Below are 17,649 nucleotides of genomic sequence, written 5' to 3'. Positions count from 1 at the left end.
TCTTGCCCCCTGCTTCTGCCCTACTGGCGCGCAATAACAGAGGCACTTACAAACTGCACCGGCACAGAGGTGCCTGCAACATGGGAAGTTTGTATCCTGGGGTACCCTGACTAAGGCCAACAAAGTCAGCTCTAGATTCAGACACCTAGGCCTAATAACCGCAAAACGACTGATAACTAAGAGTGGAAACGCGTAGACCCCCCGGAGGTACCTCACTGGCTAAAATCACTAGACGTTTGGGCGCAGGCAGAAAGCACTATCCTTCACAGGGAGGAAATGGCGGGGCAGCGAAATAACCCTATTGCACAATCCTGGGATGATGTCCTCAAAGCCCTTACACAATCCAATGCCATACTGCGTGCACCACCCAGCAGACTACGGCATATGTATAATCCTATTTCACCCAGGCAGCATAGCACGCTACGCTCTCAAAGATGAGCGGAGTATGGGCAATGTACCCTTATATGCACTGTTGTGATTATGTAATGATGTCCACTGCTGGGGAGAATTGCAAATGATAATTACGTCTCGCTCCTCGATCAGGGACAACAGTGTATGTGAGCCATGAATGCCTATGTTATTTTCCAAATGCACGTCGGATCCTGAGATATAGATGAGGAAGGTGCTATGATTATAAGGAAGAAATCACTTGATTATTATGTATAATACTTCAGCACTGTAAATGTTATTATAAGTGCACCATATGTCGATGTTTCTACTTTGTGTAACAGGAAATAATTAAAAAGCAATAAAGATATTAAAAAATATATATATATATCAAACAAAAATAAGGTGCCCAAGGCATCGGAAGCCTACTCTTCATATGCGACAGCTTCCAAAGCCATAACTGCCTCAAAACGTTGATGACATGCCAGCCATGAGGATGTTTCTGATGTCCACAGAGCCAGATGAGCTTCCTCCGGCAGACATAACGGTTAACCAGCCTTTTTAACATAGGTCACATTTATGCCCAACTGTAAGTGACACCCTTACTCTTCTCTGGGGTACGTAGAATGCACTCAAGTCTATCTCACTTAATTGCACAATGGGACAATTTACATGGCGCGTGGCTGTAAAGTCAGACATGTACTTCTGTAGTGTTACTCCTACCCCATGAGGTTTCTGACTTTTATGTGACTCACAAAGAATCCCAGGAATATTCCTGGAAGCCTACGACAGACCCAGGGGCATATTACCAACGTTTAGCGATATTTACCGCTAACAATGCTTAGCAACGAATTTTTTAACGCTAAGCATCGCGGGAAATTATCGCAGAGATAACTTGCTATTAACAAGGTTTATCTCAGTAGTGATAAAAATCCTTGCGCTAACTGCCAATTGAGAGATTATCACTGGAAAACCAACTTTAATCTCTAGAAGTTTGGAGTTAGCTTGATGATAGGGGCTCACAAACTTAGCCATGATATCCACCTTCCATAGGATATCATGGCTAAGTCAGGAAAATACCAGGTGTAAAAAAAGTAGTGCTAACCGCGGTTAGCGCTGCTTTTTTTTGTCACTAACAGGGTTGGCGAAATCCTTGATAATAGGAGAAATGTCGCTTAACAACATTTCTCCTATTATTTTTCTCTGGAACGCCCCCTTTGCATCTCATTAGAGATGCAAGGGGAAGAGCAGAGAAAAAGGGTGCTAACATGCAAATTTGCGTGTTAGCACCCTGTTGCTGATAGGGAGATAATTTTATCTCCGCTTTTTTGGCTTTTAAAGCCAAAAAAGCGGAGATAAATCCCTTGACAATATGCCCCCTAGATTTCCAGGCCTGCCACAAAACATATAGAGAAGCTTTTAACATTTGTAAGTAATGTGCAAATCTACATTTTCAAATTTAACTTTTTTTCTGTGGAGAAACCCCTTTTCTTATACCCTGCTTAAATATGGCTTCCTTTCCTCACATTTCCCAACTGGAAAAGCATTTAATGATGCCTTTTACATGAGTATATTTCCCGGGGCATATTTATGAACAAATCACGGCGTGATAGGGAATGGCCGTACTTAACATTGTACTGCACATTCCTGTCTTTTCCCTGCGCTGGTGCACAATGTGCCGCCTAACGCCAACGCAGTCACTTTTGCACAGTGGTGCAAGGGTGCCTGCATTGTAAGCAGGATTGTTTTTGTGCAGGAAGGGAAGCCTTCCTGCACAGAAACAATCCTTAGAGTCATTTTCCTCTTTTTAGTGTGTTGCAGAATGCAGCACACACAGAAAGAGGAAACAACGAGATATTTCCCTTCGTTGCGCCTTTGGTGGTGGAGGCGTATAATTCTAATGCATTCCCAGGTCTACCAGTGTTGGTACATCTGGGAATTCACAGAACACATAGGTGGATATGTGGAAACACCCATGCAACGCCAATACAGCGGCCTAAACACGTGGCACTGCGTGGCTTTATAAATCTCATTGTAGGTTTTGTGCCACCCTATAATAATTATGCCCCCTAGTGTAAACTACCTGCAGTGTCCTTCAAACCCCTGTGTGGGTTTTTAGTTTATTATCTGTGCCCAGCGCCACCTGGACCACCTTTGGATATTGAAATTCTACAGTATTTATGTTTTTTCAACATTTATAAGTGCAGTTAAGGACGTAACATTCCACCGTTTTTTGTTCTACAAAGCTGGAAGTGAAATTTACAGACAAAAAAGTGCTGAATCGGGTTCCACAGCATTATTAGTAATGATTTGGAATAGCTCAAGTTTATGTGAGTTGAGTGCTTGAAACAGTCAAGGCTCAGGTTTCGTTTTATACACAAATGTGATGAACTGAGAGTTGGCTTGTGGATTTAACTCCGAGCTGGAAGAATTCCAGGCAATCTGGGAGTTATTAAGGGATACTGTATTGTATTGTAATTGCATTTGTATAGTGCTTACAACCGCTGACGAAGCACTTTATGCCTGGTAACAGTCTGCTTCGAAACCAAAGGTTAATCGTTAATCCAGTGTTATTGTTAGTTATTAAGATGCTAAGTTATTTAACAAAAGGAGGCAAACAGCTGGCCTTTCATATCTGCTGTAGCCACCTAAGGCCAAACTATCAGCAAACACATTTTGACAATTCGAGTGGTGGGCCTTAGGTGAAACTCTAGTTTGCAGGTTACAAGAATAGGGGCCTAGAGGAGCCAACCTCGAGGCGCTCCATCACAAACGCCAACCCCAGTACACATGACAACACGTTGTGAACGCTGAGTGCAAAATGTGTTTTTGAAAAACCCTGTGACAATATTTTATTGAATGTTTTTTATTTTTCCACCATAAATATCTTTGCAGAAAAAACACCGGAAATGACCCCTCAAATAAGGATCACTCTTCAGCCACCACCAAGGATACCACAGCAGCCACTGCAACCCCTGGTGCCACAGCAGCCTTTGCAGCCAGTCTTGCCAGAGCAACCTGTGCAGCCAAATGTACCACTGCAACCAGGAACCCCACAGCAGACGCCAGTTCTGCCTTCAGGCCCAGATGTGCCGCTGATGCCATCCTTGCCAGGATCGGCGCTTCTGCCAGCTTTACCCGGCACAAATGGTGTTATCATTGAAACTGGCCAAGCTGGGCCCCCTGGCAAGGTAGTACAGTCAGGGCGTGCGAGGGGTGTCGATGGTCACCATGAAATGCCCAGCGACGAGGGATTTGCAGGAGCACCAGGTGAGCAAACTTGATTCGCTTTTTGTAATCTCTTGATGATGTATTTAATCCAGTCTTTGTTGGGTCTGTTTTGTGGATTGTGTATGAATTTGTGGGTGAAGTGAAAAAAGACAACACTGCATTAAATCCCAGTAACTCAGCTATGGCCCATGTTGCATATTAAGTGACACATGGGTGGGTTTTAAGTTCTGTACGTTGATGGTAAGTTCGGTTGAAGAGAGATTACAAGAAGACATCCCCTTCCTCCCTTCTGCCGTCTCCTTTGCCTTCCCCTGAACAGTGCCAGAAAGGCTGGTCTAAAACAGGACTATATTTGGCCTCACACCATGTGAACTGTAAACCAGCAGATGGTGCGACCAGGGCTCATGTGCCAGCGGCTCACTGCCAAGCAAATGAGTTCCACCAGCAGAGTTGTGACTTTGCAGGTATGAACAACATTTCACCACTGGTGGACCACATCACCTGTCAAGGCTAATATGGTCCGAGATGTAGAACTTCTGTTAGCATTGAAATAGTCTGAACAGCAGGAGTATGTTCACTGAAGTTATAAGATTGTAATGCTGCTACTCTCTCCTGGTCATACCTGCTTTCTCTAAGGTTTAGGACGCAGTTCGAATTTATTCCTTCATTTACAGAAATGCCACAAACCGCTAGAGTATCTAGATTATGCGGCATAATGTGGCATCATTTATGATGGTATTATTTTATTACCTTGTCATATTTGTACTTCTTAACACTATCTGGGAACATCTTTCACCTCATTAGTAGCAGTTAAACACCTAAATATAGCAATAAGCAATAGAAAGGTGACTAGTCAACTTTTGGAAACGGCCTTCCACTGCAAAGGACCATGTCACCATATTGTTAGTAACTTTTGATCCGTTTGAGCTAAACACATTTGTTTGTTCAAGTCTGCAAATTATGCAGCCGATGATGGGTTATGTGGCAAATGCGAACAGTTCATAATCATACCGAAAACGCTGCAGCTGCAAAATAGCATAATTCCAGTTTCCCTGAACATTGCTAAACACAGTGCCTTCAGGCATAGAAAAGACGAAAACCACAAATAAAAACTATGCTTAGCCATACAATTTATGTTGTTTATCACAGCACGCAAGCCACTCCTCATCAGAAACCTTCCCAGGCTTGAGGATGAACACAGATCACCTAAACTAACCCCAGTTGCAAACAATCAAATGATTTACTTCCATGGGCCACAGAAAGAGTGGTCTTTAATCAAAAATATTATAACAGACTTTTCCAAACTTTCTGAATCTTTCTAAATGCAACATCAGGAATTATCTTTATCGGCCTGCCAAGCTGTGTCCTTCTCTCTGGAACTCTCACCCAAATTTACAATATCTGGTGCATTTATATACCATCCACTGGCATATGCAGGCAACTGGTGTACATTGCTTCCCGACCTAATTGGACCCCCTCATCCTCAGACCTGCCAATTTAATTATATGGGGTTCTGAATATCCAGCCTTTGCATTCCTGTCCAGAGCTTAATTAAGGAACTTGGGGGACTGAATTAGGATCTTATTTTCTCCACATCAACCCCCAAAGCAGGTCACCTCTTAAACCTGATCTTCTCAAATTTAAAACATCTTGACACTGCCCCACCTCTGCCGCTACTGTGGTTGGATGACTATGCAGTACCTTTCTCTGCCCAGGCCTATTCTGCTACACCTAGAGGGAGGGACAGACCACAGTCTAAGACCAGGGCATGGTCGAGATTGGATTTCCCAGCCCTCAACACCCAACTGAGGAGCATGATGCTCTAGCACAAGTAGCCGAAGTAGATCAGCCCAGGATTGATGACTGGTTGCGGGACTCCTGGACATTGTCCTACTAACTAAACTTAGTGACTCAGACAGGTCTCACTCACCTGTCCCAAGGTTTACTGATGCACTAAAGGTAGAGAAAACTAGAGGTAAGGGCCTGGAGGCTCACTTATGATGAGGACAGTAAGCACAAATACGAAACAGTACTGAAAAACTATCTTGGTCTCTGCAGAGCTGCTTGGGCCATTTTTTACTCAGACCAAATCTCGCCAAAACTCTCTTTAGACTAGTCAAGGAGCTCTCCGACCCTAATAAGATCGGACCAACACTGTCCCAGTTTTCGTGGTGCAGGACACCCAACTCTCACTGAAGGTAAATGGGAGGGATGCCTCTCAGTCCAGCATATGTCTGTTGTCTCCTGTCTCCGAGAACCTGAACATCCCAGTCACCACACTAGCCCCCCAGAAACTGAATTCATGAGACACGCTGTACCTACCTTTGTTTCCGTCGCTGGAACAGCCTATGAGATCTGGCTTCTCTAAAGATCCCCTCCCCTTAGCTAAGCTCAGCACCTTGGACCCGGATATTATGCAGCTTCTGGTGGGTCTCCCCAATTCCTCCTTACAGGAGGGGCACATTCCACAGTTATGGAAGCATGCCGTGGTTCTGCCCCTCTTGAAGAAACCTAACTTAGATCCTTCCAGGTGGTCCAATTATAGACCAATTTCTATGCTCCCTATTCTGTCTAAAATCATGGAGAAACATGCCAACCAACAAATCTACGTCTTTGTGGAGTCACAAAATTCTTTACATCCCTCTCAGTCAGGGTTTAGAGTGGGACAAAGTTCCAAATCTGCCTTTCTAGGAGTCGCAGATTATCTCAGATGGCTCCTGGACGAAGGCGAGACAGCATCGGTGAACTTACTCGACCTCAGCGCTGCCTTCAATACTGTGTCTCATGCCACCCTTTTAGAGACACTAGCCAATCTGGGTCTCCAAGGAACAGCCTTATCCTGGATGGCATCCTTCTTAAAGGATTGAACTTTCCAGGTTTCCTCAGCTATTGCCCATCCACACGGCACACCCTCACCTCAGGGGTTCCACAAGCTCAAGCCTTAAGTCCGGAGCGGTTTAACATCTATGTCCGCCCATTGGCTGACCTGGTTGAAAGCTGTGGCCTCACCTTATTCTCCTATGTGGATGGTATACAAATCATCTTCTCTCTGACATCTGCCCAGGACTAATATCTTTTTGCTTTGAACTCTAGCATGTGTCTGGTTGCCATGTGGATGAATAACAATTCACTTAAACGTAACAGAGACAAGACCAAGGTACTGGTGCTGGAAACAACCCATCCTCTGGGGTCCCCAGCACTGGCCAGAAACCTTGGGTGCTCTTTCTGTTCCAGCTCAGAAGGTTAAAAGAAGCTACATTTCTACTGAACGAAAAGCTGTTTATAAAGCCTCAGGTAGCAAAGGTGGCAACTATCTGCTTCGCTGTCCTGAAATGGCTGAGGAAAATCATCTGGAAACTCCCATTACCAGCTCAAAGGACAGTTAAACAGGCACTAATTTTGTCGAGACTGGACTACAACAATGTACTGTATTTGACAGCAGACAAGGCTGCCATGAAATGGTTGCAAGTGGTCCAAAATTCAGCCGCTAGATTGTTCTATAGACTCACGAAAAGTGCATCGTCCTCATCTCTCCTTCGCGAGCTTCACAATTTAAATTCAGTGTGTGCTATCTACACAGAGCCTCTAATACCTTCATGAAATGGTGAGACCACATCAGCCGGCTTGTCCCCTATGTTCCAGTGACCGTTCACTGTGCCAAATGAACATGCATGAGAGGCTGGTCCTTCACATACCAGGGCCCTAAGTCATGGAATGTCCTAACGGAACCCTTGCGAAGTTGCACCTCGCTGACAACTTTTTGAAAACAGCTGACGTCCTGGATGTTTTGAGTCAGCATGGCCTGGTTAGACCCTACCTGTCGTTGAAGTGTCAGGAAACCCCGTTTCGGTAGCTGACGGTATATAAGACTTGCTAATAATAATAATAAGAAGGATAATAATAATTCAAAGTGGATTTGTCTACATTTTTGATTTTGTGATGGGGCTGTCACACAGCACAGAATGACACTTCATAAATCTAGGTATGATATATGTCAAGCAAGTGGGAATATTTACCTAGATGCAACACAGTCTGTGTGTGTGGGACAGGTCAATGGTAGTGTGTTCATTCATCTGTTAAAACATTAGAATCTTTCTCATATGGTTCTTTTTATTGTATTTCTTGTCCTTCCATTAACAACTTCCTCTGCTTTGTGGTCTAAAAATACATCGAGAGTACACCAGTTTATCTGGGTGAGGTAACCCAATGGTGTTCATAGACAACTCTGTGTGACCAAACCCTTACAGCAGGCGCTACCCTTCAAACAGTAGGCAGCATTTGTGTAGAGCAACTTTGAGAAGATATTAGATCCGAGTTTTGAACCTGATATTGACCGTAGGCAGATTACATTTATGACTACTTCTGATCAGTTGTAGACCAATTAGTTTAGATTTACCCATCAAATAATTTTTAAAACTGTTGGTCTAAAGACCAGGGCCCATATTTATAAGTTTTTTTACGCAACATGCAAGACAACCTGCTGCGCTGCACTGCACTTGGCTTTGTGAAAAGCGAGAAGGCAGGAATGTGCAGCCTAGTGCCAACGCAGGTACCCTTACGTCATGGTGCAAAGGTGCCTGCATTGCAAGCAGGATTTGTTTTGTGCAGGAAGGTACACATTCCTACAAAAAACAATCCTTAGCGAAAATGTCCTCTTTCTATGGGTGCTGCAGAATGCAACACCCTTAGAAAGAGGAAACAACGAGGAGAAATACAGATATTTCTCCTTGTTACGCCTCTTTTGCTATGGCTTACAATTGTGATGCATTCCCAGGTCTACCAATGTTGCTTCATCTGGGAACGCGTCAGAATTCAGTACTGGATGCATAGGGACACCAATGTAACGCCTCCACCATGCAGTGCAACTCAAGGCAGCAATTTGCGCTGCCTTGCTTTACACCAGAATTACCAAGCCATCCAGGGCCACGCAAGGTGGCCTTGCGTGCCTTGCTAAATCTGATTCTAGGTTTTGCGGCACCCTATGTCACCTTGCAAGTCGTAAGAGCACCTCAAAACAATGATACATCTGCCCCCAATTTTTTTTAAAGACAGATCTGAATAAAAAAAAAAGGTGTCGTTTTTTCGGATATCCCCCCATGAATCTCAGTGATGAGCACATCAGTGAAAAGACAACTCTAGCTGTTCCCCCAACGAAGCATGACATTCTACGTTATCATTCATTTCGGAATTCCTAGTATTACCTCAATATGTATTCAGTTCATCACAAAACTCTCCTCAAGGTCATATCTTAAACTGTATATACATTATAAACACATTTCACGAACATTTTAAGATTATTGACTACTCTAAAACGATCACATCACAGCATAGCTATGGATGCTTAATATACTCCCTTATGGGTTAATTCCGGTGAGGAATACAAAGCAGCAACAATATGTATGTCAATTGGTAAAAGCAATTTATGGTGAATTTTGTTAATTACCAATAGCATAGTAGCCAAAAGGAAACTTCTACAGGTGCTTTTGAGGTAATGTCCATGGAATCCGGGTCTCGAGACTGCAGTGTTGTCACTATTAGGAGAGAGAAAGGAAAATATAACAAGGCGATCACATGTCCTTCCAAACCCTTACAATGGCTTGCACTCTGTTCGTTTGACAAACAACTAAAATGAGACCTTTCAGGAGTGATGATGACTTATTAGTTTGGTCAGTATGAGAGGTCACAGATAATTCCAATAACTAAAAGGTATTGATGAATTGGTGTCCCTTGGGGTTGGTCACATGTAAGATGTTTAACTATGTCTCAGCATCACTGGGTTTCTTTCAAGAGGATGTACACGTTTATCTGAAACAAAATGTGAAAAAAAACAATCCTGAATCTCAAACTCCGCATTTCTAAACATTCCATGTAAACTCATGGTCTTTCCTGAAGCCGCACCTCGAGGTGATTCTAGACAAGTATCTACACACAAGGGATTCTATTCATTTACAACGCTCTCCATGATTTTCTATTGCCAACTATTCATATTTTGCTTAATAGGACTATAATAGAGGATAATCTGTACACTTCTGGCCAAGAAACTTAAAGACAGGCTACAAAGGTTCAATGACTGAAAGTATGCACTGGAGAATTTCACCTGTAACTTCAAAACAGTAAGGGGCATATTTACAAGCCCCTATCGCCACCACAGCATCACTTTTCTCGACGTTGTGGTAGCGATAGGGGCTCCGCCTTATTCACAAGGTGCCGTTGAGACATTTACCGTGGTTTAACGCCGCCTTGTGTATAAGGCACCCTTTCATGCTATACGTAGCATGAAAGGGGCGGGCAATGGATGTTGTGGTGGCCGTTCAGCCACAACATCGATAGATTTTGACGCTGCCCTATATTTACAAGGGTGGGGTTAATATAGGGCAGCGCCAAAATAAAGACACAGGAAAACCTGGTCTTACAATCTACACAAAAGGAGCGTGTGATTTATCTAAATAATGATAGCTTTCCACGTAGTATGCTCATATATCGTCCATTCCCTGTGTATCCAACCAAGAAAATCCCAAGGGAATCCTGTTTAACTGGAAAGCCAATTCCGAATTTATTATTCAATCCAATTTTTCAACACAAAGGTACATTATCCAATTTATCCAGCCAAAGCTTTTCGTCCTATGCAAACATCATCAGGGCTTCTAATATCATGATAATCATATGATTTTAAATCCCATGTCGTGCGCCCATCCATCTTCTAGTATCAATCTTTGCTTATTGCAAATGTCAATTACGTTCCACGCTTCCTTCTAGTGCGTCTCCAACTCTGTCCTTCTTTCCTACACCGTACCCTAGAGAATGGATAATATATGAGCGCACTGCTTAGAACACTATGATTATATTGGATAAATCACACGCTCCCTTTGTATAGATTGTAGTTATTGTTGGTGGCCCAGTGGCGGTGGGACAACATAAAGTAGAGCGTGATCAGAACTTTGAGAATAAATATCCCAGAACAGACACCTGTGCGCACTCTGCTTGCCACCCGTTTGTGTATAATACCTGGTCTTACCCTGGCGCAATTAGGAGAAATGGTTAATTTCACCTTGTTTATGCTCTTTCTACGTATGCTGCGCTGTGCAGGACACATAGACAAAGCAACATGCCATTGATTGTTAATGTGCAGGAAGATGTCCCTTCCTGCACATAAACAATCATTAAAAAAATGACGTTTTGCAACTTCTATGTGTGCTTCATTAAGGAGCACACATAAAAGTTTCAAAACACCATTTCAGATTGTTTATGTGCAGGAAGGGACCTCTTCCTGCACATGAACAATATTCCCCTCAATGCAGACACCCTTGCACTATGGTACAAGGGTGCCTGCGTTGGCGGTAGGCAGCTAAATTAGCCCCAGTGCAGAGGGAAACGCAGGGCTGCCCCGTATTGTAAATAAGGTGCATCCCTGTGTTTCAGAAGTGGTGAAGCGTGGCATTAATCCATAGAGGCTAACGCTGCGCTCCGCCACTTCCTTAAATATGCCCCTAAATTTACAAATTATTGAGACTTTACAAAATCCCAGTGAGTTGATATCCAGACATACTTTTTTTGCACCCAGTATTTCTTCTGCGGAATGTCCATAATGTGGACACTTCACAGATTTATGGTCAAATGTAAGGTACAATTGCACATTTTCCTTATATTTTTTCCTAAACAAAAAATACTTTGCCATGTGGAAAAAGACGTATCTTTCTAAATCTGTAAATGTACATATTTAATTGCCTGCTTGCGTACCCTGACAATGTGGATGGTTAGCTGCAACTTCCCACCATAATTACACACTTATGTTTGTTTCAGAACTTTAATAAGGTGTTCATTATAGGTAAGAAAAGTCATTGAAATTGTTTATAAATACTCACAAAGTTATGATTTCATGTGTGTTCCCAAAATTTCCATTAGCTACCGCCTCACACACCCAGGGATCATATCTCCACTTCATTAAATTTGCAATTGCAGATAATCTGCAGAACTGCTTGTCCACCATTGTAAAAGTAATTTAAGACTAGACAATGCCACATCTTTATTCACTCATGTGAATTTCGAAATTTGGATTATAAATTCTAATTTTTACAACTACCCAATTGAGCCTCATTAAAAACAACAAGTTCACCCACAGTACATCTTGAACGCTTTCCTTCGCCGCCAGGTGGGGTACAGGGTAAAACTGAAAGCTCAATGCTCTAGACATACAACTCGAGGGCCAGACGGAGCATCTAATCCTATTGTACTGTAGCAATTCCCCAGGCTCAGTTAGCTTTCAGTACAGGGCGGGATGGCCAATGGGGTTGGCTTTGGCTGGGAAGTTGGTCCATGGATCCGCCAATCATACTGGGCTATCTACCAGAGAACCGGTCTCTCTGTGTGCATTGCCCTAGGCCTGGACCACAGACGACCCATTTTTAAGGGAGGTGCGGGTGGAGGGGGCGTGTGTGTGGTGTGTATGTGCATATATATATTTTTATATATATATATATATATATATATATATATATATATATATATATATATATAATATATATCCTGGTTCTGACCCAAAACTTCTATGTCGACCAACTGCTCTTAAAAAGATTAATACCCGTTTGCACCATTGGCCAAGCTCAATTTCACATGTTAACCCAATTTTTTTTTGTAATTATGCACTGTGAACAGTCACCATGGAAACATGGCGGGTGTTACGTATAGTAGTCACATGTGGCCGTCAAAGTCCTTCAGGGGCAGATTTACAATTACTGGCGCATCCCTGCATATCGGCAGGGATGCGCCAGTAATTGTGCTCCGCAGCTCCGCCACCCTTGATGCGCCGCATTTAGAATGCGGCGCACCATGGGGCAAAAACGGCACAGATGCGTCACGCATCTGTGCCGTAAAAGCGGTGCAGTGCTGAAATTGCGTCACAAGCGCGACGCAGCTCCAGCAATGATAAGGAGGGCCCTATGTGCACAATGCTGCGTCAATCCTTACGCCTGCTTCAAGCAGGCGCAGGGTTTTGACGCAGCATGGGCCCAAAAGTGACTGAGTGAAATCTTGTAGATTTCACTCAGCCACTTTTGGGATGCGTTCCTGTGCCAGAACGCCTCCCCCTGCGATGGTATGCCTCATCTGGCGCAGGGCTTTACAACGTGACGCATCTGGGAGATGCGTCACGTTGTAAATACCCCGCACCATGGCGCATCTTTTGCGCCCCCGCTGCGTTACAAAAGTGACGCAACGGCGGCGTAAAAGGGCCGCACGGGGCTTGTAAATCTGCCCCTCAGTATTTTGTTGGCCTGTAGATCTTCTCCAGCCATATACGTCTACGGCACTGTTTGCACAGGCCGCGCATACTTTCACCTTTGCCTGTAGTTTCTACCGGCCGTGAATTAACAATATCACAAATGAAGTCATGTGTCTCTACTGTTCTTCCTGAAACTAAAATTCAGCATGTTTGAAAAAGACTAAAGGAAACATAGCTGTCCCAAACTACAGAACGTCCCTGAGCTCTCAATGAACTGTTTCCAAACGCCTCAGTTACTAAAATGTCTTGGCGTGTTTTTTTATTTTATTTTTATTTAATACGTCGCCCATTCTTGCAAACATTTAAGACATGGCCCCCATGTAATTATGTGGAATCCTCACAGCTGACCTTGGCCCTTTGACCCGGCCAAGCGCTCGGAGCAGCTTTGCGTTTATTATCCTCACACGCCAGCTGCCCCGGAGGGTGTCAGTCTGGGCGCATCCATGATTTTTGGTTGCCTGCTGCTGTCCGCAGCATGAGATGCAGGGGTCAGAACAAACTTGTAGTGGAGCTGCAGGCCACTCCCGAGAGCGGCTCTGAAGTAACCCAGATGTTTTGGTTTGTCCTGTCCTGTGGAGGCATTCACTTTCGCCCATCCTGTCAGTTCTTTACGACTTCTCCTTCAAAGCCCTGTAATGCATTCAACTGTATAGACAATTGATGGCTGGATTCTGCAAACGGTGATTTCATCTTGGCGCATGTTGTTCGTGAAACCTGACCCATTTCTTCTTTTTTATAGGCTATCCCAAGCCGCCGCCGCCGCCATCTGCAGAACCACAAGGTAAAGTTAACCAGTCCTACATTCTACAGCTTTACTGTTATTCCCTTCGCTCGTTCAGATTTTGTGCTCAGTGCTGAGGGTGTGCATTAAAGTGATACATCGCGTGCATTGCCTGTACCAGGATGTTCATGGCTTTTTGTGTCCACCATCTTGAATCGCCCTCTGCTGTGATATACGGCTCTCCATGGTTTCATAGCTAGGTTTGCAGTCTAGAATTCTAACACTACTTATATGTCTTTGTCCAGATCAGGCCATGAAGAGTAATACTAACCTATTTATGTTCGTCGCTTCATACCGCACCGTATCTAAGGAGTGGGCATCGAATTGTTACTGTTACCTACATTAATTGTCCTCAATGTTCTGATCTCGAAGGCCAGAACACTAACATGGTTTGACGTGTGACCTGCAGATGTCAGCATTGTGGCCTAGATTTGCAAAGGTTTTGCATCGGATTGGTCACCTTTTTGACAAAGATCTGACAAAAAAACAATTTTGGTATTTACAAAGTAACTCAAATGTCGATTTGTGTTGTTTTGTAAAAAAAAGAATAATAATTAAATAAGGCAAGGCAGCATGAGCATCAGGGAGGGGGTCCATGGGTGGTACATGGGCATTCCCTTGCATCAACCCATGGATTTTGAAGGAAACACATAATTGAAAAGAGTTGTAGACGTGGGTTTGTATCAAAATGGTACGCCTGTCTGAGGCTGGTGTAACATGTAGAAATATCTTTATTTCTCCGCATTATTTCTTCTTGCACATGTGCTGCATTTTGCAGTATTTATTCAAAAAGGAAATTACCACAAAGGTTAGTTTTTATGCAGGAAGGTACCCCTTCCTGCATAAAAACGACCCTGATGAAAATTTAGATACACTTGCCTGAATTGGCGCTAGGCAGCCAAAAGTGGACCAGGACAGGGAGAGCAGAACTGCTCACTATCGTTAAATTATGGAGCAATTCATCTCTCTCCCTCTCACGCAATGCAGGAAATTCACTTGCTGCGCTGCATTGCATTGCGTTGCGTGAAATGTTTGTAAATCCAGGCCTGAATGTTTAACTGAGTCGTGATCCTTGTCTGTGCATGCTCCCAGATCAGGTAAAATCCACCATCGTGTAGGAAAGACAACCCTAACGCAGCAGTCCGACCACCCTAGTTTATCCTTTCTTTTATTTTGCAGGGGTTGTCCTTAGGGGAGGTAATATCGTGCAAACCTGGCAAAGTACATGTGGCATCCATAGACCATGGAGTACATTTATAAACAATTCTTTACATTGAGAGTGTGCAAGTGGGTTGGAGAATGAATTGACTAATTGGGAACTAGTCAGTGGAGGTTTTCAAAACCTACATAACTTGGAAATGTTTTAATACCAGCCACATATCGCACACAGTGATAAAGAAAAGCAAGCTCGTCCTTCCTGTTGGTGGGTGTGGGTTTTAAACAATGGTCACAAACATTTTATTGCACAACACAATTTTCCAAACATATTGGTTAAAAATCCATAGGCATTAAAAGCGGATCTGAAGGCCATGGGAAGTATTAGAATGCCTCAGGGTCTAGTACAGAACCCTGAGGCGGTGATTCTTCACCTATGTTCTGTACACAGTTACTCATGAGATCGGCTACTGTTTAGAAAATTAAATAATATTAGCAGATAAATTAAATGCTCTGTGAACATGAAGGAATTTGAAATTAACCTCATCACTGCGGCGCGAATTCTGCCGCAGTGCTGAACATTCCAATCGCGGGTGTGGTCATGACGGCTCCTGGCTGTCATCAGCACACGCCCACCGGGAGCCGTCATGAGCATCGAAGAGGTTAAAAGCTAGAATTTAAGTTGGTATCCTTTTCTTGAGCACCATAAGTAGAGCAAACGGAATCTGGTATGGACCATTGGTGGCATCAGTTGAAGCAGCTTTACATTCTGCGAAAACCAGAACACGCATCAGGAGCACAAAAGACAAGGTGATATGCTGGAGTCTAGCCTATCACTTCGTCTTGTAGAAAAAAAAACGAAAGTGTGAAAAGTTCCAACCTTCCTATTAAAATTTAAACTTCAATTTTACCTTTTAGTTATTGAATGAAAGAAATTATATAATAATTTGTGTATTTGTTTGATGTATACTGTTTTCTCCATTTTTGTTTATTATTTTGAGGATCAAATTGTAAAAATTGCTTAGGCAGGGGTCCCCAGCTTCCAGCAGGCGCTTACCTACCATTGGTGCAGCAAATGCCGTGGCACCAGGGCCTAGAATACCGAGGGGCCCATGGAGTCACAATTATTGCTGATTTTACTACCTCACCAGCAGTCAAAGTGGCCAGTATCCTTGCTTGTACCAGGGCTCATGGCAACCTTGCTACGATAATAGCTTCCAGTATTGATTCAATGGGGGTCCACAGAAGTCAAAAAGTTAAGGCTTTTTTTTTATATATCTGGGCCTATAATACAGTTGTGTGCCGTTCCTGGTCCTCAACCCTCCCCTGCCCTGAAAACTTCCCTGTCTTCCAGCTCACTTGGGATGTCCCAGTGCCATGGCCGGTCCAGCCTGGCTCTGGAACGTGACTTGGTGGCCCTTAGTGAAGCAAGTTTATTGAAGTCATTTACTGTTTGCCATTCAAGCTGGGGACTACCAGGTGATGCTTGCCCCATTGTAAATTTGCTCCATCATCCATAGAAGTTGTAATCTTGTGGCCAGCGGCTCTCTTTTTTAGCTAGGTGATATGGTTTGATTTTTCCACTTTTCTTTTACTGTGTCCTTTATAATTTGGAGGAAGCGTTGTGTCAATGAGGAGCCAAAGTGTTAATTGGGATCAATGCTGAGGCTTTTTAATTTCTAAATTAGTATAATATTGATACTTTTGCTGTGCCTTTCGAATTCGTTTCCTTGCGAAGCTTGTATTTTTGTAAATTCCAGTAAGCCTTTCCCTATGGTGGTGTACAAACTCAAACAAGCTCTTATGAATGTGTTCACAGCACTGTGCATGTTAAATGTTTTCTCTAAATGGGGTGTTAGACATTTTTGTGCATATGTTTTTCTTTCCGGAGCTAGTTGTAAGAAAGTTTTGATAAAAAATCACTTTCGTTTGCACTTTATAAGGACTTATAAGAGAACGGGTTAGTCTCCGAGGACGCCATATGCAGGATACATCGTCGAAATGGAAAGCAGATGGGAATGTTGTATCAAAATCTACCCCAGCTGAGCTGAGACCCATTCTGAGATTAGTTTATAAGCCCCTGAGCCAGCGGCTGTGATGATTTACACGATGAATTAATTTTTAAAAAATGCAGAGAACGAGAACTGTCAATATCCGTTTCCTTCATCAGACGTTTAACTTCGTGTTCTGAGCTCCAATCTCAAAGCTGAGCTAATAATGAGGCATTCAATAGCACCAGTCTAGAACAGAACAACCAAGGGAAAGCATCAATCACCATATGCTTTTTGTTACTTCCTTTTGCATAATGGTTTTCCAACTTGTGATGTCACCATTCAGATGGCCAAAAGGAAATAGAAGCAACTAACACCATGCTTTTTATGTGCTGGGCAAAATTGCCTGATTCACAGGGATTTCCAAGTATTTGGAAGTCTGTGCCTAGTAAGTTGTTTTCCTATGACTTGCATACTTTAGGGAATTTATTGAACTTGTACAATTCTACAGGTAATCCTATTACTTACATTTACTGATGTTAATTGTCTGCAGACCTGATGTAGAGTTAGGGTACTCTGTTGTAATCACCATGGTCTCGGTCTGCCTACCTCATTTAGAGATGGGCGGACCAGAAGGTTTCCAAAATGGACGGTAGATATCCACCAATCATTTTGTAGCTTGAAAGTAACCCCAGTGACAGCAGTGCTTCCTTGAAAGCGCAGAGATAATAGCTTGGTGGGTGGTCATCTCTAAATTTAACAGATGATACTGCATCATCAGGGTAGCAGTGGTAATGTCTTCTCCCACTCGAACAATGGAGTGCTGT

The 17,649-nt window shown here is 43.3% G+C and overlaps 1 protein-coding gene across 1 annotated transcript in view; it reads left to right on the top strand.

Moving 5' to 3' along the window:
• Positions 1-17,649, top strand: part of EMILIN2 (elastin microfibril interfacer 2) — a 246,683-nt gene that overhangs the window by 208,417 nt on the left and 20,617 nt on the right. The window contains exons 5-6 of the mRNA XM_086965601.1: positions 3,283-3,657; positions 13,635-13,676. Of these exons, the coding sequence (XP_086821727.1) occupies positions 3,283-3,657; positions 13,635-13,676 (417 nt within the window). The remainder of the gene's footprint in view (positions 1-3,282; positions 3,658-13,634; positions 13,677-17,649) is intronic.

Source organism: Lissotriton vulgaris, chromosome 4_1 (assembly GCF_964263255.1).
Source record: "Lissotriton vulgaris chromosome 4_1, aLisVul1.2, whole genome shotgun sequence".
NCBI classification, from domain to species: Eukaryota; Metazoa; Chordata; class Amphibia; order Caudata; family Salamandridae; genus Lissotriton; species Lissotriton vulgaris.
This window is presented reverse-complemented; position numbering and strand designations above follow the sequence as displayed.